Source organism: Chiloscyllium plagiosum, unplaced genomic scaffold, assembly GCF_037043375.1.
Source record: "Chiloscyllium plagiosum isolate Xiang-an unplaced genomic scaffold, Cpla_swu_hap1 HiC_scaffold_17, whole genome shotgun sequence".
In the NCBI taxonomy this organism is placed as follows: Eukaryota; Metazoa; Chordata; class Chondrichthyes; order Orectolobiformes; family Hemiscylliidae; genus Chiloscyllium; species Chiloscyllium plagiosum.
In genome coordinates this window covers 81112282-81133652 of record NW_028270155.1, presented here as the reverse complement: position 1 = coordinate 81133652, position 21371 = coordinate 81112282, and the positions used below count along the sequence as shown (strand labels likewise).

The following is a 21371-nucleotide window of genomic DNA, read 5'->3' as shown; positions in this document are numbered from 1 at the left end:
ACTCGGGGGGGGGGGGGGGGGGGGGGGAGCTTCTTGCTATCCACCCTGTCTATACCTCTCATGATTTTGTAGGCCCCAGTCAGGTCCACCCAAAATCTCCGACTTTCTTATGAAACTAATGCTAATCTACTCAACCTCTCTTCATAGCTAACGCTGTCCATACCAGGCAACATCCTATGAGGTCATAGTTGATCTGAACCTATCATTCTTGGAATGATACACGTTTACCACCAACTGAGTGAAAAGGGTATCCTAAATGGCCTACCATCTATCCTGATACTGTGGGCTGTGGTTCTTGATTCCCTCAATCAGGGCAATCATTGTTCCTGCACCTAATCTAATCTAATGTGTCCATTTCTGGTGGAATTTTATAGTTTTGATCAGTTCCTCTCATTCTTAAATCAAACAAATACAGGCTCAGTCCAAACAAAAGAGAAAATGCTGAAAAATCTCAGCAGGTCTGGCAGCATCTGTAAGGAGAGAAAAGAGCTGACGTTTCAAGTCTAACTGACCCTTTTTCTCTTTTGGTCTCAGTCCAACTAATCTCTTCTGATCAGATAGTCCTACAAAGCCCCAGAACCTCCCCTGTACTCCTACTATGGCAGATATGTCCTCTGTTCGGTGGGGAGACAAAAACTGTGCAATCCTCCGGGAACAAAAACAGAAATTGCTGGAAAATCTCAACAGATCTGGCAGCATCTGTGGAGAGAAATCATAGTTTTAGGTCAGTTGACCCTTCACAGCACTGATGGTAGCAAGGAAAATGTTGTTTTAATGCTAAAGATAGTGTGGAGGGAGGGGGTAAGCAGTAAACAATAGGCAGAGATAGAGCCCAAAGAGATGGAAGAACAGTTGGACAGACAGACGAGTGGAGAACCGTCAGTTTAGGAGAATGAATGGCTGCTAATGGAGACTATTAGTGCTTTGTGTGAATAATGGGTTGTGTGTAATAGCAGCTGAAAATGTGTTGCTGGAAAAGCGCAGCAGGTCAGGCAGCATCCAAGGAGCAGGAGAATCGACGTTTCGGGCATGAGCCCTTCTTCAGGAATCCTGAAGAAGGGCTCATGCCCGAAACATCGATTCTCCTGCTCCTTGGATGCTGCCTGACCTGCGCTTTTCCAGCAACACATTTTCAGCTCTGATCTCCAGCATCTGCAGTCCTCACTTTCTCCTGTGTGTAATAGCAGACCATGTGATAACGAGGTGAAAGTGAGTACTGCAGATGCTGGAAATTAGAGTCAAGAGTGTGGTGCTCCTTGGATGCTGCCTTACCTGCTGTGCTTGTCCAGCACCACACAAGTGAGAACAAGACCTGGTATGTGGGGGTTGGTGTAAGGATATGGGAGAAGGTACCTCAAGCCCGAAGATTGTTGAACTTGCTGTTAAGTCCAGAAGGCTGTAGAGTTCCCAAGTGGAAAATGAGGTGCTGTTCTTTCAGTTTGTGCAGAACTTCACTGAAGCACTGCAGCAAGTCTTAGACAAAGATTTTGGCCAGGGAACAAGGTGGCATGTTGAAATAGCAAGCATCTGGAACCAGGTGGGTTTTTGTTCCTGGCCAGAACATTAATGTTCTGTGAAGCAGTCAGCCTGTATTTCATTCCTCTAGTGTAGAAGAGACCTCATTATGAGCAGCGAATACTCACCAGAGTAGAATGAGTGAAGTGCAGATAAAGCGCTGCTTCACCTGGAAGGTGTGTTTGGGTCTTTGGATATTGAGGAAGAAGGGAGTAAATGTGCCAATGTTACAACTTCTGCGGTTGCAGGGGAAGGGGCTGTGGAGTTTTGGATGGTAGTGTGAAAGAGGAGTGGACCAGGGTGACCCAGAGATAAGGGTCCTTGTGAAAGGCTGACATGATGGGAGGGGAATGTGTATCTGGGCATGGCAAAAATGGCAGCTAATGATCCTGTTTGTGTGAATGCTGGTGGGATGATAGGTGAGGACAAGGGGTACCTTTCATTGTTGTGCACATCGAACCTGGCTGAGGGTCCTGTCAACTACGGTGCTGGAGAATTCTCGGTTAAGGAAGAAGGCGGACTTGGAAAATCAGGTGGGTTGATGGTGCTAAATTGCCCGTGGTGTCCAGGAGTCTACAGGCTAGGTGGTTTATCTGTGGAAAATAGTGTTATAGGGATAGGGTTGCGGGCTGGGTCTGAGTGGGATGGTCAGTGTGGAATTGATGGGCAAAATGGCCTGCTTCCATGCTGTAAAGATTTTGATTTCAGAGACTTAAACTCAAATCCTCTTGCAATGAAGACTAACATACCATTTGTCTTCCTAATGTCTTGCTGTAGCTGCCAATTTGGTGGGCAAGGACACCCAGATCCACACTCCCCAATATATCACCAGAGATTATTTAATTTTGATAAATGTGAGGTGCTGCATTTTGGGAAGGCAAATCAGGGCAGGACTTATACACTTCATGGTAAGGTCCGAGGGAGTGTTGCTGAACAAAGAGACCTCATAGCCCCTTTAAAGTGGAGTCAAAGGTCGAAAGAAGAGTGAAAAAGGCAGTTGATATGCTTGCTTTCATTGTTCAGTGCATTGAGTATAGAAGTTGGGAGGTCATGTTGCAGCTGTCGAGGTTAGGCTACTTTTAAAATACTGCATTCAATTCTGCTCTCCCTGCTATAGGAAAAACTTTGTGAAACTTGTAAGGGTTCAGAAAAGACTTAAAAGTATGTTGCCAGAGTTGGAAGCTTTGAGCTATTAGATTAGATTACATTACAGTGTGGAAACAGGCCCTTTGGCCCAACAAGTCCACACCGACCCGCCGAAGCGCAACCCACCCATACCCCTACATTTACCCCTTACCTAACACTACGGGCAATTTAGCATGGCCAATTCACCTGACCTGCACATCTTTGGACTGTGGGAGGAAACCGGAGCACCCGGAGGAAACCCACGCAGACACGGGGAGAACGTGCAAACTCCACACAGTCAGTCGCCTGAGGCGGGAATTGAACCCGGGTCTCAGGCGCTGTGAGGCAGCAGTGCTAACCACCGTGCCGCCCACTATAGGGAGAGGCTGAATTTTCTGGGGCTATTTTGCCTGGAATGTCGGTGGCGTGATAAAAATTTATAAAATCATGAGGAGATAGATAGGATGAATAGCCAAGGTCTTTTCCCTAGGGTGCGGGAGTCCAGAACTAGAGGGCATAGCTTTAAGTTGAGAGGGACCTCGGGCAACTTTTTCTAAGAGTGGTGCATGTATAGAACGAGCTGCCAGACGAAATGTGGAGGTTGGTTAATTATAACATGTAAAAGGCAGCTGAATTGGTATAAGAATAGGAAGGGCAGGAATATGGGCCAAATGTTGGCAAATGGAACTAGATTAATTTAGGATATCTAGTCGGCATAGACGAGTTGGACTGAAGGGTCTGTTTATGTGCGGCACAGGTCTATGACATGATGTGAGAAACCAAGATAATATTGTACATAGAGAGAGACAGACTAGCACCCCATAGGCAGAGAGAAATAAAGAGCAGACAAAGAAGGAGACATCGAGAGCAGCAGTTCCACACACAGTCAGAAACAGACTGACACCCCCGAGAGAGACAGAAGTAGAAGTGAATGTAATACAGCCAGGTTTGCGGATGACACAAAAATAGGTGAGAAAGCAAGTGGTCAGGATGACGCACAGAATCTACAGAGGGATATACAGGGGAAGCTCGATTATCCGAACAAGATGGGCGGGCACTATTTCGTTTGGATAATCGATTATTCAATTAATCGATTAAATGCTATTCCTCTGGGGGCTCGGAGTTTTTAAAGTCTGCTCCCCATTCAGGAGACGAGGTAGTAGCACAGAGCACGCGAGACCCCACCCCCAATTCCACTCCCCAACCCTGTCCGACACCGCCCCCATGCCCCCCCAACACTGTCCTACACCACCCCCCACAGTGCCCCCAACACCCCCACCCCCCCTCCCCCCCAGCCCATCGAAACCCCCACCCCGTCCAACACTGCCCCCCGCCCCCTCTCCGGGGCAGCCGGACTGTACACCAACAACAAGACTGCTGCTGTTGGAGTTGCCTTTGTGTGGTAAGTCTCCAAATAGCGCGTGCATGCACATAAGTTTTTACTGCAACGTATTGACAGGTTCCACCTTTGCCCTGTACAGGACAATGTTGGAGAGATTATGTGGGGATGGGGGAGGGGGAGGTGGTTTAGGGTATACCCCTCTGCAGAAACTCCAGGGAAAGTTTAGGGGGAGAGAGAGAGGGCGGACAGACAGTCATTTGGAGACAGTGCCTATCTAATCACCTTAAACAAAAGACACGATGACTGTTGGAAACCAGTCTTTGATGTAATGTTTCCATTGGGACCTTGAGATCTCCTTCGGATAATCCGGTTTTCGGATAATTGGTATTCGAGTAATCGAGGTTCCCCTGTAGACAGGTTAAGTGAGTGGGCAAAAACAAAATGAGTAGGACGGAATATAATATGGGAGAACGTGAGGTTATGCACTTTGGCAGGACAAGTAAAAGTTGAATATTATTTAAATGAAGAAAGCTGCAGCACAATGATTTTGGAGTCCTCTTGCATGAATCACAAGAAACTAACATCCAAGTTCAGCTGATAATGGAGAAGACAAATGAAGTGCTGACCTTTATTTCAAAGGAAATGAAGTAAAAAAGAAGAGCATTGTTGCTGTATTGATACGTCTGTTGAGGTCGGCAACAATCGGGTAAATGCAGTGTAACGCGGGCAAATGTTTAATTGACCATTCTGGCAGGAAGAATAAAAAAGGAACATATCAACTAAATGATGAGAGATTGCAGAACTCTGAGATGCAGAGGGATCCGGATGTTCTAGTACATGAATCAGTATGCAGGAACCGCAAGTAATCAGAAAAGTGAGTGGAATGTTATTGTTTATTGCAAAGGGAATTGAATAACGGCTTAAATCTGGGCAGATGGATTTAAAACAAAAACCTACAAAAATAGATTATCTTCAAGTTTAAGAGCGCAATGCTGAGATTACCTGTGTGTGTACAGTTTTGTGCCTCTTGAATAAGGATCTAAGTGCTTTGGAAGCAGTTCAGTGAATATTTGCCAGATTAATAACTAGAGTGGACAAGTTGATTTATAAGGAAAGGCTGGATAGACGAGGCTTGTAACTACTGGCATTTAGAAGGATAAGATTTGACTCGATTGAAACACAAGATCCTGAGGGATTTGACGTAGTAAATGTGGTGAGGACATTGCCGCTGTGCAAGAATCAGGAACTAAAGGTCACCATTTAAATTCAGTACAGAGATGAGACTTTTATTTCCTCAAAGGTCATGAACGAAGGGATGGAAGGTTATCGGGTAGAATGTAGATTTGAGTTTATGATCAGATCTGCAATGATCTTGATTGGTAGGTAGGGTACGCTCAAGGGGCTGAATGGCCTACTTCTCATCGGTATGTTTGTAAACCAAGGAGGCGGGGTCTCCATGAATTACTGGTTGGCAGCATTCTGCATCGTGCTCACACCACTATAATAGCTGATGCTTTTTTTAATGGTGACCTCAGTGCAGTTTCTTTATTTCCAGGTTGAACAGGTAAAGGTTCTGGTTAAAGAAGGTGGTGTGCAACTCACACTGACTATTGTTGACACCCCAGGATTTGGAGATGCAGTGGACAACAGTAACTGGTAAGTTTGTAACCCTGACAGAAGGTAAAATATCGCGCATTTCATCTTGCTCCTCCCTCACCTCACTGAGAATCACTGTCTTTCTCACCACCTTTGGAATATCCAAAAAGCATGGCTGCATCCAACAAACCAGATCTTGAGCGTGAAGAAATATAATTTCTGATTTTTTTCTATGTCTGTAACTAATTTGTCATAAGTCATATTGAAAAAATCCTGTGCTGACATCAAAGTTCTGCTGTGCATCCTGGGTGGACATCATTTGTATCTTTACCCATGCCTTCATTTTTAAGATTTGGAGATGCCGGAGTTGGATTGGGGTGTACAAAGTTAAAAATCACACAACACCAGGTTATAGTCCAACAGGTTTAATTGGAAGCACACTAGCTTTCGGAGCGACGCTCCTTCATCAGGTGATAGTGGAGGGCTCAATCATAACACAGAATTTATAGCAATAATTTGCAGTGTGATGTAACTGAAATTATACATTGAAAAATTGATTGTCTGTTAAGCTTTTCATCTGTTAGAATACAGTGATAGTTTCACCTCTTTCATGTGTAAATCACAAACCTTTTTTTTAAAGTTGCATTCTCGGGTTAGCTGTTAACAATGGTGATAGCTAGACAATTTGTTGAAGGTGTTAGCCCCCTGTGTTCTCTGCCTATGACCTGATGTTTAGATTGATTCCAATCTAAAAAGTGAAATAACAGAGTTTTACATAAATTCATGCAGTTTTTGAGCTCAGAGTTCTACATGAATGTATGCAGTTTTTCAGCAAAGTGCAATGTAACTCTGCAAGTACAAATTCACCCCACAAAATATGTGTGTGCATGTGGTCTTTGTCTATCTGTGTGTGTGTGTCTGTCTGGGGTGGGGGTTGTGAGTGTGAGAAAGTGTGTGTGTGTGTAGTGAGTGCAGAGAGAATTAAGTCTTTGAGGGGGTGCAAGTGTGAGTGTGTGTGTGGGTGTCTGAGTGCGCGTCTGTGTGTACCTGTGTCCGTGTGTGTCTGTAGGAATATCTGTGTGTGTGTGTGTATAGTGCAATGGTGATCACCTGTAATGTGACATGAACCCAAGGTCCCGGTTGAGGCCCTCCCTATGGGTACCGAACTTAGCTATCAACCTCTGCTCAGCCACTTTCCTCTGCTGCCTGTCCCGAAGTCCACCTTGGAGGCTGGTCACCCGAAGGTCCGAGGCTGAATGTCCTGGACCACTGAAGTGTTCCCCAACTGGGAGGGAACCATCCTGTCTGTTGATTGTTGTGTTGTCAACACAACAATCAACAGACAGGAGGGTTCCCTCCCAGTTGGGGAACACAACAACAGACAGGAGAGTTCCCAGGGGGGAGTAAGGGGGGAGGTGTGGGCGCAAGTTTTGCATTTCTTGCGGTTGCAGGGGAAGGTGCCAGGAGTGGAGGTTGGGTTGATGGGGGGTGTGGACCTGACAAGGGAGTCACTGAGGGAGTGGTCTTTTCGGAACGCTGATAGGGGAGGGGAGGGGAATGGAATATATCCCTGGTGGTGGGGTCCGTTTGGAGGTGGCGGAAATGACGGCGGATGATATGCTGTACATGGAGGTTGGTGGGGTCGTAGGTGAGGACCAGTGGGGTTCTGTCCTGGTGGCGATTGGAGGGGTGGGGCTCAAGGGCGGAGGAGTGGGAAGTGGAAGAGATGCGGTGGAGGGTCTGGGGGGAAATTGCGGCCCTTGAAGAAGGAGGCCATCTGGGTTGTACAGTTTTGGAACTGGTCCTCCTGGGAGCAGATGCGGCGGAGACGAAGGAATTGGGAATATGGGATGGCGTTTTTACAGGGGGCACGGTGGGAGAAGGTGTAGTCTAGGTAGCTGTGGGAGTCGGTCGGTTTATAGTAAATGTCCATGTTGATTCGGTTGCCCAAGATAGAAATGGAAAGGTCTAGGTAGGAGAGGGAAGAGTCTGAGACGGTCCAGGTGAATTTGAGGTCGGGGTGGAAGGTGTTGGTAAAGTGGATGAACTGTTCAAACTCCTCGTGGGAGCACGAGGCAGCGCCGATACAGTCATCGATGTAGCGGAGGAAAAGGTGGGGGTTGGTGCCAGTGTAGCTGCGGAAGATGGACTGTTCCACATATCCTACGAAGAGCTGGGGCCCATGCGGGTGCCCATGGCTACTCCTTTGGTTTGGAGGAAGTGGGAGGATTGGAAAGAGAAGTTGTTCAGGGTGAGGACCAGTTCAGTCAGTCGAAGGAGGGTGTCAGTGGAAGGGTACTGGTCGGTACGGTGGGAAAGGAAGAAGCGGAGGGCTTTGAGTCCTTCGTGATGGGGGATGGAGGTGTACAGGGACTGGATGTCCATGGTGAAGATAAGGCGTTGGGGACCGGGGAAGCGAATATCATGGAGGAGGTGGAGGGCGTGGGTGGTGCCCCGAACGTAGGTGGGGAGTTCTTGGACTAAGGGGGACAGGACCGTGTCGAGGTATACGGAGATGAGTTCGGTGGGGCAGGAGCAGGCTGAGACAATGGGTCGGCCGGGGCAGTCAGGTTTGTGGATTTTGGGCAGGAGGTAGAAGCGGGCGGTGTGGGGTTGTGGGACTATGAGGTTGGAGGCGGTGGATGGGAGATCCCCTGAGGTGATGAGGTTATGGATGGTCTGGGAGATGATGGTTTGGTGGTGGGGGGTGGGGTCATGGTCAAGGGGACGGTAGGAGGAGGTGTCCGCGAGCTGGCGTTTAGCCTCAGCAGTGTAAAGGTCGGTGCGCCAAACTACTACCGCGCCTCCTTTGACTGCTGGTTTGATAATGAGGTTGGGGTTGGAACGGAGGGAGTGGAGGGCTGCACGTTCCGAGGGTGAGAGGTTGGAGTGGGTGAGAGGAAGTGAAACGATCACTGTATTCTAACAGATGAAAGGCATAACAGACAATCAATTTTTCAATGTATAATTTCAGTTACATCACACTGCAAATTTTTGCTATAAATTCTGTTACGATCGAGCCCTCCACTGTCACCTGATGAAGGAATGTCGCTCCGAAAGCTAGTGTGCTTCCAATTAAACCTGTTAGACTATAACCTGGTGTTGTGTGATTTTTAACTTCATTTTTAAGGACTAATTGTGATTGTGTCAGATCTGTGAGCCAACCAGCCGCATCTGTATTGTCACAATGTAAAGAAAGTAAGTTCTGAAATTCCTATACTTGTTCCATAAGCATATCCTTGCATTGGTACATTTTCCTATTCACAGCCAATTTTTCAAGAATATGGCACGCAGGTGTGATTGTAAGTCACGACCAGAGATAGCACAAACAAGATCCATCAAACCTTAAGTTGGGTAGCATCCATGGAAAAAGAGCAAGCTAGCTCTTAGAGCTGAATTGTGTTATGGAGGGACAGCATTCAGCTCTGACGAAGTGTCATCTGGACTTGAAACACTACCTTGCTCTTTTTCCATGGAGGCAAGCATACTGCTTTTATCACTACCTTGTCTACCTTTGACTCCACTTTCAAGGAACTATGAATCTGCACTCTGACGTCTCTTCGTTTAGGTAGTGTTCTGGGGACCTGAGTTCAGATCCTCCTTTGGCAGATGATAGCATTTGATTTCAGTACAAATCTGGAATTAAGAGTTGTTGATTGTTGGGAAGAACCCATCTGGTTCGCTATTGTACTTTAGGAAAGAAACATAAACATTACATTACAGTACACGCCCTTCGGCCCTCAATGTTTTGCCAAACTGTGGATCCAATCTGAAGTCCATCAATCCTGCACTATTCCATTCTCATCCACATGCCTATCCAACGACCATTTAAATGCCCTTAAAGTTGGCGAGTCTACTACTATGCAGGCAGTGTGTTCCACACCCCCTACTACTCTGAGTAAAGAAACTACTTCTGACATCTGTCCTAATCTATCACCCCTCAATTTAAAGCGATGTCCCCTCGTGCTAGCCATTATCATCCAAGGGATGATCCACCTTGTCTATCCCTCTGATTATTTTAATTAAGTCAGCTGTCAGCCGCCTTCTCTCTAGCGAAAACAGCCTCAAGTCCATCAGCCTTTCCTCGTAAGACCTTCCCTCCATACCAGGTAACATCTAAGTAAATCTCTGAACCCTTTCTAAAGCGTCCACAACTAATCTAATCCTTCCTATAATGCGGTGACCAGAACTGTGTGCAATACTCCAAGAACCAGATGTTTGCATTATCAAAATGCATAGTAAAGTTAACACTATTCTGGATAAAGCAATGAAAAATTAGACAGGGTCTGAACTTGGATCAGTGGCAAAATCTCTAACTAATAAATGTTGGGTGGCGGGGGAATTGACGATGATGAATTCAGAGACATATGTTTCAATATGAGCAAAATAGTGATGAATATGGCAATACCATTTGTAACTTTGCTGACAGTTGACATATTAGTCCCAGCGAAGGTTATTGGTATAGATGGAAAAATGATCATTGCACAAACTGTTCAAGATGCTTGGCATGGATTATAAATTTGCAGGTTCCGAAGTAGTTATAGAATATAGTGAGGAGTCAGGTACTACCTATAAGCCAATGTTACACAACTATAAGGTTTAGACAGCCATAATTTATGGTTTATCTCATAATGGACAGATTATTTCTGATGTACTGGATGAGGGTCAGGGGCTTAGGCTCATGGGGGTGGCAGGGGGAAAGTGGGGGGATCAAGGAGGAGGAGTAATATGTCGATAACAATTCATTGTTGGATAATGTAAAATGAAAGAAATTTGGGAATGGAAAAAGATTTCAAAGTATTCTAAAAATAAAAAAGGTGATCTGTCCTCATTTAATAGGGTCTGAAGGAGTACCTGAGACCTAATGAACTGAGGGAATCGGTGATGGATTTTTAAAAATTCACTCATTGGATCTGGGCATGGCTGGCTGGCCAGTGTTTATTGATCAACCCTAGTTGCCCTTGAGATGGTTGTCGTGAGCTGCCTCCTTGAATTGCTGCAGTCCACAGGTACATGCTGTTGATCTGTAGTGCCCCTAGGGAGGGAATTCCAGAATTTTGACCCAGTGATAGCGAAGGAGCGACAATATGGTTGTGAAGACGGTGAGTGGCTTGGAGGGGAACTTGCAGCGGTGCTGGTCCCATGGATCTGCTACAATTATCCTTCCAGTGGTCATGGGTTTGGAAGGTGCTGTCTATAGATCTTTGATGAATTTCTGAAATGCACCTTGTAGATAGTTGTGACAGTGTGCACTGAGCATTGGTAGTGGAGGGAGTGAATGCTTGTGTACGTGATGCCATTCAAGTGTTCTGCTTTGTCCTGCGTGGTGTCAAGCTGCTTGAGTTGGTGTTACAAACATCCAGGAAAGTTGGAAGTGTATTATTGGTTAATTAAGTTTGAATTAGTTGTACAAATATGGCAAGCTAGTAATCAGTGGGCTGAGAATTTTATGGGGTTTGGCTAATTGAAATAAAGTTCTCACTAAAAGTGTGGACTTGAATTCTGTTTAAAGTTTTTACCTTTTGGACTGTGACATGACCTAATCATGGATGTCCCTCTTGTCTAGCTGTTGACAGCCATTCATCTGACTTTTGTGTGACATGTGGATAGCTGCTAAATCTTGTCAAGGACTCCTCAGCCTGTTCGAACACCAGAAACCTTTATCTAAATAAATGTGTGTAGCACTCCCTCGGCTTTAATTTCCATTTCTTCCCTTGTGTTACTCCACATCTTCCATCCTAGCTTCCAATCTCCCAATACCTTGACTTGATTTTCTTTTCAAAGTTTGTGAGAAGATTTATAACTCGGATGCTCATTGTTGTGGTTCTGTTCGCTGAGCTGGGAATTTGTGTTGCAGACGTTTCGTTCCCTGTCTAGGATTTTCTTTCCTGCCTCCTTCCTTTATTTGCCCTTCCTCTGGTCTGCAAATGATTCCAAGCACAAGAATAAAAGATTTCTTCTCAATGTACTGGTCAATATCTCTCTACCAGCATCACAGACCTGTCTTCTGGTATTTATCTGCATCCTCTTTGAGCAAGTTCTATGCCTCAGCCAGCCTTGAACGTCATCTAGTGGATTTGGTCACAGTTTTTGAGAGTGAGCACAGGTCCTGGGGTGTGCTATTCACACAGTGGTCCTTCCACTGAATGTTTCATTGCTTCTCTCTGTTCTTGTGCAGTTGGCAGCCAGTCATCAATTACATTGACAGCAAGTTTGAAGATTTCCTCAACTCTGAGTCGCGAGTTAACCGCCGCCAAATGGCTGACACCCGTGTTCACTGCTGTTTATATTTCATTGCTCCATCTGGACATGGGTGAGTGCTGCATCTGGGAGGGAATAGGAGGAGTGGGGTGGGGCGTTGTCTTTCTCAACTGCACGATGGTTGGGGAGGAGAATTCTCATCCAGAAACACAGGAATCGCTGGTTTTGATCAATCTGACCCTACTGCAAAGGGCTAGTATGGGTAGGAAGAACCAAAGTGTCCTCCAAAACTGTATATTCCTCTGGCTAGTGAATTTGTGAAATATGAATGCTGTAATAATAGAAGTTGCTTTTTGCCATGATCCACGAAGAGTTAAGCAAACTTCATTAATCATATCCCGAATGCTACTCTGCTGCTTTATTCATTTTTGTGCAAGTTACAGAGATATGAATATATTTTAAAAAGTTTAATTTGTTTGTTTAGCATGGGCATTGCTGGCTAGGCCATCCTTTGTTGCCCATTCTCAAATACCCCTTGGGAAGGTGGTGGTGAAATAAAATGGGGTCACATTTGAATACCCTTTCTGAAGCACTGCCACAGAGATCTGCCAGCAAGATGATATTCACTTGTTAGTGTGCACTTGATCTTCTATTACTAACTGCATTGAATGCTGAACTCATTTTGGTGATTTGATGCAGATATATTGGTCCACAATCTTCACAGTTAAAGAAATAAACAAAGAGAAACTAATATTGCTACTCACTTGAAATCTAATAACTCCACATGTTTCAAATGACCTACAGGTATTTGAATTTCATTAGATATTATCAAGAGAGCACTAGTACTGCACAATGCCCTATCAGAAATAAAAGTCAGATTACTTTTGCCTTTGATGACTCTGTTCCCTGTAGCTATATAAATGCTGTGGCTACAGATGCAGGCCAGAGGCAAGGAATCCTGCAGCAAGTAATTCACCTCCTGATTTCCAAGAGCTTGTGCACTATTGTCAGTAGTGTGATAGAGTTGCAGATTTGCCTGTACAGGTGCAGCTCCAACAATACTCCAACTTGACACCATCCAGGATAAAGCAGCTATCTTGATTGTCACCACCTCCACTGGCGTCTAGTCCCTCCACCACCAATGCTCAGTAGCAACAGTGTGTACCATCTACAAGCTACACTCCAGAAATTCATCAGAGCTTCTTGAATAGCACTTTCCAACCCCATGTAGAAGTCCAAATACAACAGATAGATTCGAACACCACCACCTGCAAGTGCCTCTCCAAGCCATTCATTATCGTTTCTCCCTCTCACACACACACACACACTCTTTCTTCGGTGTTACCAAGGTAGAAATCTGAACTGCCTCCCTGAAAGCACTGAGGATGTACCCACGCCACATTTGTGAGTTGCAGAAGTTTAAATGCAAGTAGATGCTGGCAGTCAGTTAGCGGAAAATAGTGTTTGTTATACTTTGCTACTGTATCCTGTTGTAGCTCTCACTTAAATGCTGGTGCTGTCTTCCAGGCTGAAGCCTTTGGACATTGAATTTATGAAACGTTTACATGACAAGGTGAATATTATTCCACTCATAGCTAAAGCAGACACTCTCACCCCTGAGGAGTGCCAACACTTCAAGAAGCAGGTAATTACAACAAGTCATCTTTATATCGTGTGTCTTTAATGTGGTTAAGCTTATCAATAAACTAATAAGGGTGGGGATGTGGGACCCAGAGAGATAGTGAGGAAAGAGATCGATCTGAGATGGATACAGCTGAGAACAGAAGTGAGTCAAACAATCGGGACAAGCAGGGACAAAGTAGGACTAATAAATTAAACTGCATTTATTTCAATGCAAGGAGCCTAACAGGGAAGCCAGATGAACTCAGGGCATGGTTAGGACATAGGACTGGGATATCATAACAATTACGGAAACATGGCTCAGGGATGGGCAGGACTGGCAGCTTCATGTTCCAGGATGCAAATGCTATAGGAAAGGGAGGCAATAGAGGAGAGTAGTGGCATTTTTGATAAGGGATAGCATTACAGCTGTGCTGAGGGAGGATATTCCTGGAAATACATCCAGGGAAGTTATTTGTGTGGAACTGAGAAATAAGAAAGAGGTGATCACCTTATTGGGATTGTGTTATAGACTTCCACCCACCCCCCCCCACCCCCCAATAGTCAGAGGGAAATTGAGAAACAAACTTGAAAGAAGACCTCAGCTATCTGTAAGAATAATAGGGTAGTTATGGTAGGGGATTTTAACTTTCCAAACATCGACTGGGACTGCCACTGTGTTAAAGGTTTAGATGGAGAGGAATTTTTGAAGTGTGTACAAGACAATTTCCTGATTCAGTATGTGGATATACCTACTAGAGAAGGTGCAAAACTTGACCTACTCTTGGGAAATAAGGCAAGGCAGGTGACTGAGGTGTCAGTGGGGGAGCACTTTAGGGCCAGTGACCATAATTCTATTTGTTTTAAAATAGTGATGGAAAAAGGATAGACTAGATCTAAAAGCTGAAGTTCTAAATTGGAGAAAGGCCAATTTTGATGGTTTTGGCAAGAACTTTCGAAAGCTGATTGGAGGCAGATGTTCGCAGGTAAAGGGATGGCTGGAAAATGGGAAGCCTTCAGAAATGAGATAACAAGAATCAGACATTCCTGTCAGGGTGAAAGGAAAGGCTGGTCGGTATAGGGAATGCTGGAAGACTAAGAAATTGAGGGTTTGGTTAAGAAAAAGGAGGAAGCATATGTCAGGTATAGACAGAATAGATCGAGTGAATCCTTAGAAGAGTATAAAGAAAGTAGGAGTATACTTATGAGGGAAATCAGGAGGGCATAATGGGGACATGAGATAACTTTGGCAAATAGAATTAAGGAGAATCCGAAGGGTTTTACAAATATATTAAGGACAAAAGGGTAACTAGGGAGAGAATAGGGCGCCTCAAAGATGAAAGGGAGGACTGCAGATGCTGGAGATCAGAGCTGAAAATGTGTTGCTGGAAAAGCGCAGCAGGTCAGGCAGCATCCAAGGAGCAGGAGAATCAACGTTTCGGGCTTGAGCCCTTCTTCAGGAAGAAGGGCTCATGCCCGAAACGACGATTTTCCTGCTCCTTGGATGCTGCCTGACCTGCTGCGCTTTTCCAGCAACACATTTTCACCCCTCACAGATGAACAAGGCAGCCTTTGTGTGGAGCCAGAGAAAATGGGGGAGATACTAAATGAATATTTTGCATCAGTATTTACTGTGGAAAAGGATATGGAAGATATAGACTTTAGGGAAATAGATGGCGACATCTTGCAAAATGTCGAGTTTACAGAGGAGGAAGTGTCTTGAAACGGTTAAAGGTGGATAAATCCCCAGGACCTGATCAGGTGTACCCGAGAACTCTGTGGGAAGCTAGAATAGTGATTGCTAGGCCTCTTGCTGAGATATTTGTATCATTGATAGTCACAGGTGAGGTGCCGGAAGACTGGAGGTTGGCAAACGTGGTGCCACTGTTTAAGAAGGGCAGTAAAGACAAGCCAGGGAACTATAGACCGGTGAGCCTGACCTCGGTGGTGGGCAAGTTGTTGGAGAGTATCCTGAGGGACAGGACGTACATGTATTTGGAAAGGCAAGGACTGATTTGGGATAGTCAACATGGCTTTGTGCGTGGGAAATGATGTTTTTCAAACTTGATTGCGTTTTTTGAAGAAGTAACAAAGAGGATTAATGAGGGCAGAGCAGTAGATGTGATCTATATGGACTTCACTACAGCATTCGACAAGGTTCCCCAGGGGAGACTGGTTAACAAGGTTAGATCTCATGGAATACAGGGAGGACTAGCCATCTGGATACAGAACTGGCTCAAAGGTAGAAGACAGAAGGTGGTGGTGGAGGGTTGTTTTTCAGACTGGAGGCCTGTGACCAGTGGAGTGCCACAAGGATCGGTACTGGGTCCTCTACCTTTTGTCATTTACATAAATGATCTGGATGCAAGCATAAGGGGTACAGTTAGTAAGTTTGCAGATGACACCAAAATTGGAGGTGTAGTGGACAGCAAAGAGGGTTACCTCAGATTACAACAGGATCTGGACCAGATGGGCCAATGGGCTGAGAAGTTGCAGATGGAGTTTAATTCAGATAAATGCGAGGTGCTGCATTTTGGGAAAGCAAATCTTAGCAGGACTTATACACTTAATGGTTAGGTCCAAGGGAGTGTTGCTGAACAAAGAGACCTTGGAATGCAGGTTCATAGCTCCTTGAAAGTGGAGTCGCAGGTAGATAAGATAGTGAAGAAGGCGTTTGGTATGCTTTCCTTTATTAGTCAGCGTATTGAGTACAGGAGTTGGGACATCATGTTGCGGCTGTACAGGACATTGGTTAGGCCACTGTTGGAAAATTGCGTGCAATTCTGGTCTCCATCCTATCAGAAAAATGTTGTGAAACTTGAAAGGGTTAAGAAAAGATTTACAAGGATGTTGCCAGGGTTGGAGGATTTGAACTACAGGAAGAGGCTGAACAGGCTGAGGCTGTTTTCCCTGGAGCGACGGAGGCTGAGGGGTTACCTTATAGAGGTTTACAAAATTGAGGGGCATGGATAGAATAAATAGACAAAGTCTTTTCCCTGGGGTTGTGGAGTCCCGAACTAGAGGGGTGAGAGGGGAAAGATATAAAAGAGACCTAAGGGGCAACTTTTTCACACAGAGGGTGGTACGTGTATGGAATGAGCTGCCAGAAGATGTGGTGGAAGCTGGTACAATTGCAACATTTAAGAGGCATTTGGATGGGTACATGAATAGGAAGGGTTTGGTGGGATATGGGCCGGGTGCTGGCAGGTGGGACTAAATTGGGTTGGGATATCTGGTCAGCATGGGCAGGTTGGACCGAAGGGTTTGTTTCCATGCTGTACATCTCTATGACTCTATGATGTGCTTCTTACTAAGACCATCGGGCCATATAGGGCGATGGGTCAGACAATCAAAAGTGCAGTTTAACAACTTCTAACAAGTATGTTAAAGGAAGGTGGTGAGGTGTAGCCAGAGTGCTGCAGAGCTTCGGCAAGATGGTGAAGGCCAGCTGCCAAAAGTGAGAGAATGGCAGCTCAATGTTCCAGGATACAGGACCTTCAGGTGAGACCAGGATGGAGCTAAAAGAGGAGGTGGTGTCACAGTTTTGGTCATGGAATCTACTACAGCAGTAAGCAGTGATGACATCTTAGGAGGCCCTCAAATGAAGCAATATTGGTTGAACGTAAAAACCAGAAAGGAACAATCACATAGCAGGGAGTGTACAGTAGGCCTCCTAACAGTCCAAGAGGCTTAGGAGAGCAGATATCTTGGCAAATTTCATGCAAGTGATGAAAGTAATACATTAGTTCAGCGAAGAGATTCATTTTGAAAGGTTGAGTTTGAATGCTGAATACAGGATTAAAGACTAGATTCTTAGCAGTGTGGAGGAACAGCAGAATGTTGGGGTCCATGTACATAGATCCCTCAAAGTTGCCACTCAAGTTGATAGGGTTGTTAAGAAGGCATATGGTGTTTTGGCTTTCATTAACAGAGGGATTAAGTTTAAGAGCAGTGAGGTTTGCTGCTGCTCTATAAAACCCTGGTTAGACCACACTGGGAATATGTTCTGGCTGCATATTATAAGAAGGATGTAGATACTTTAGAGAGGATGCAGAGGAGATTTAGCAGGATGCTATCTGGATTGGAGAGCATGTCTTATGAAGAGAGGTTGAGGGAGCTAGGTGAGTTGATAGCGGTGTATAAGGTAATGAGGAGAATGGATAGAGTTGATGGCCAGAGATTTTTCGCAAGAGCAGAAATGGCTATCATGAGTCATCATTTTAAAGTGATTGGAAGGAGGTATAGGGGAGATATCAGAAGTAGGTTCTTTACGCAGAGAGTTCTGTGTGCGTGGAATGCACTGCCAGTGGTTGTAGTAGAGTCAGAGACATTAGGGACATTTACGCGACTGCTGGACAAACACATGGATGGCAGTAAATTGAGGGGTGTGTAGGTTAGGTTGATCTTAGATTAGGATAAATGCTTAGCACAGCATTGTGGGCCAAACTGTGCTGTACTGTTCTATGTTCTATGTAATGCAGATACGATTGTTGTCTGCAAAAGTCTCTGGCTATTTACTCTATCTGTGCCTCTCATTACCTTGTACACCTCCATCAAGTCACCTCTCTTCCTTCTCTCCGTGTGAAAAGCCTGAGCTCACTCAACTTCTGTTGATAAGACATGCCCTCCAAACCAGGCAGCATCCTGGTAAATCTCCTCTGCATCCTTTCTAAAGCAGCTACATCCTTCTGATAATAAGGTGACCAGAACTGGACACAATATTCCAAGTATGGTCTAACCAGGGTTTTATTGAGCTGCAGTAAAACCACGTGCCTCTTACACTCAAAATCAATCCCCCTATTAATGAAAGTCAAGACAACATACAACGCCTTAACAAGACCAGCAACTTGGGTGGCAACTTTGAGGGATCTATGTACGTGGATCCCAAGATCAGGTTGTTTCTTCCAAACTGCCAAGAATCCTGTCTTTAACTCTGTATTCAGCATTCAAATTCGACCTTCCAAAATGAATCACTTCACATTCATCCAGGTTGAACTCCATCTGTCACTTCTCAGCCCAGCTTTGCATCCTGTCAATGTCTTGTCATAGCCTGCAACAGCCCTTGACACTATCTACAACACCACCGACCTTTGTGTCATCGGCAAACTTACTAACCCACCTTTCCACTACTTCAACCAAGTCATTTATGAAAATTACAAAGAGCAGAGGCCCAAGAACAGATCCCTGCAGGATACCACTGGTCACCGACCACCAGGTGGAATACTTTCCATCCACTACCACTCAGTCTTCTTTCAGCCAGCCAATTCTGTATCCAGACAACCAAATTTCCCTGTATCCCATTCCTCCTAATTTTCTGAATGAGCCTGCCATGGGGAACCTTATCAGATGCCTTACTGATATCCATATACAGCACATTTGCTGCTCAACTTCCGTCAACTTGTCACATCCTCAAAGAACTCGATAAGGCTTGTGAGGCGTGACCTGCTGACTATCTTTAATCAAAGTATGTTTTTCCAAATTGTCATAAATCCTATCTCTCAGAATCCTTTCCAGTACCTTGCTTTCCATAGACGTTAGACTGACAGGTCTGTAATTCTCAGGGATTTACCTATTCCCTTTCTTGGAACAAAGGAACACCATTCGCCTCCCTCCAATTAGCCGGTACTACTCCCATGGAGAGTGAGAATACAAAGATCATCGCCACAGCCGCAACAATCTCACTTCTCGCTTCCTGTAGTAACGTTGATTATATCGGGTCTGGCCCTGGGGACTTATCTACTTTGATGCTTCCCAGAATTTCCAGTGCATCCACTTTCTTAATATCAATCTGTTCAAGCCTATCAACGTGGTCCACAGTGTTCTCACTATCAACAAGGTCCCTCTCATGAATACTGAAGCAAAACTCATTACATTCATAATTGTTCTGGAAAAGGACAAGGATGGCCCGAAATCATACTAAAGTGGAAGAAGTCTGCTTTTAATAAGTTCAGATATAATTTAGCCATAGTGGACCTGGAAGTAAATCTGTCACAGAACAGTGGAAAGGTGGAGCCATCAAATCCTGTGAACTCTGGATGTTGAGGGATATACAGTGTTGGATTGAGAAAGAAGGAGAAACCTTTGGAAGGTACCAAGTGCTCAGAGCAGCACAACTCCGGAGGAGTATTGAATATGCAAGAGGAAGCTTGAAAGGAAGATTAGGAGAGCTAAAAGTGGGCATGAAAGGATACTGGCAGGCAAAATAAATGAAAGTCCTAAATTGTTTTACAGGTACAATAAGGATAAAAGGGAATTGAGGGAAAGAATAGGGTCTATTAAAGGACCACGGTGGTAACTTGTACCTGGAGCCAGAGGATGTAGGTAGGCTTCTAACTGAACATATGTTGGTATTCACAAGTGCAAGGGATAGCTATAGAAATCAGGAAAATAGTCTGTGATACAATTAAAGAGATTAGCATCAACGGAGAAGGTGTTCTGAGTGGCCTGACAGGCTTAAAACTAGTTAGATCTCCAAGTTATTGAGTGAGGCAAGAGAGGAAATAGCACGGATGCTTGCAAACAATTTCAATTCCTATCTCACCAATGAAGTGCTGTTATACAAGAAGGGAGCAAGGGATAAACTAGGAAACTAGGCACGCTGTCTAACTCTATGGTGAGGAAACTATTGGAAGCAATTCTGAGGGACAGAATTAATCTCCATTTTGAAAGGCAGTGATTAATTAAGAACAGTCAGCACGGTTTTGTTAAGAGGAAGTGATTTCTGACCGATCTGACTGAGTTTGATGTAGTCTACTTGGACTCCAGCAATGCTTTTGAAAAAGTCCCACATGAAACTGATTGTGAAGTTAAGAGCCCTTAGGTTGCAAGGAGATTTGAAAAATGGATGTACAATTGACTGAGTAGCAGAAAGCAGAGTGGAATGGTTCAGGAGTCGTCTTTGATTGCAGGTGTGTGTCCAGTCAGGCCCCACAGGGATCACTGTTGGTGCTCTTGCTGTTTCTGCTTTATATAAATGATTTAGGCTTGAACATAGAAGAGTTGATCGTAAGTTTGCAGATTATACAAAAATTTGTGTGGGTGTAAATAGTGAGGTGATCCTTAGACTACAAGAGGATATAGACAGGCTGCTCAGCAGAAAATGGAATTCTGTTTGGATAAATGTGATGTGATGCCCTTGAGAATGACAAGCAAGGCAAGAGAATACATGAGCGGTGGGGCCCTGGGAAGCACCAAAGTTTACAGGGACCTTGCTGTGCATATCTGGTGGTCCTTTAAGGTATCAGGACAAGTGGATAATGTGGTTAAGAAGTTACATGATATATTTATCTTTATTAATTGAGGTAGAGTGTTTAAGAACAAGGGGGTTATGCTGGAATTACATAAGACTTGGTTAGACAATAATTGTGTGCAATTCTGGAATCCACAGTATACAGGAGGAATGTGATAGCGCTGGAGAAAATGCAGCGGAGATTTACCAGCATGTTGCCTAGACTGAAGAGTATGTTATGAAAAGAGATTGGAGAGTGTGGGTTGTTTCCTTAGAGAAGAGGAGATTGAGAGGGGTCATGACTGAACTGTGAAAACTAAGAAGGAGAAACTTTCTCCTTGTTGGAGGGGATCATTGACCAAGGGGAAGAGGTTAAAGGTAAGGGGGCAGAATGCGCTTAGAGGAGATGAGAGGAAAACCTTTGTCACCTAAGAGGGTGGTGAGAATCTTGAACTTTCTGCCTGTAGGAATGGTAGTATCAGTGACCTTTGTAACATTTAAGAAGTCTTTAGGTGTGCACCTGTGATGCCACTACAAGGTTATGGGCAAGTGCTGGAAAACGGGATGATAATTATGCAAGTTAGCTAGCTGAGCTTGAAGGTTGTTTTCAGATGTTTCGTCAGCATGACTAGGTAACATCATCAGAGAGTCTCCGGTGAAGTGTTGATGATATGTCCAGCCTCTCTCTTTATAGATCTTGGTTTCTTATGGTGGGTGATGTCATTTCCAGTTTTCTTTTCAAGG

The 21371-nt window shown here is 44.7% G+C and overlaps 1 protein-coding gene across 3 annotated transcripts in view; it reads left to right on the top strand.

The window, feature by feature from the left end:
- LOC122558656 (septin-7-like) overlaps positions 1-21371 on the top strand; it is a 99695-nt gene that overhangs the window by 45929 nt on the left and 32395 nt on the right. The window contains exons 4-6 of one of the 3 annotated variants that reach the window (XM_087996119.1): positions 5547-5638; positions 11757-11891; positions 13307-13424. In XM_087996119.1, coding sequence (XP_087852245.1) covers positions 5547-5638; positions 11757-11891; positions 13307-13424 — 345 coding nt within the window. Of the gene's footprint in view, positions 1-5522; positions 5639-11756; positions 11892-13306; positions 13425-21371 lie in introns of all 3 variants that reach the window. The other 2 variants (XM_087996118.1, XM_087996117.1) reach the window with 2 other exon arrangements.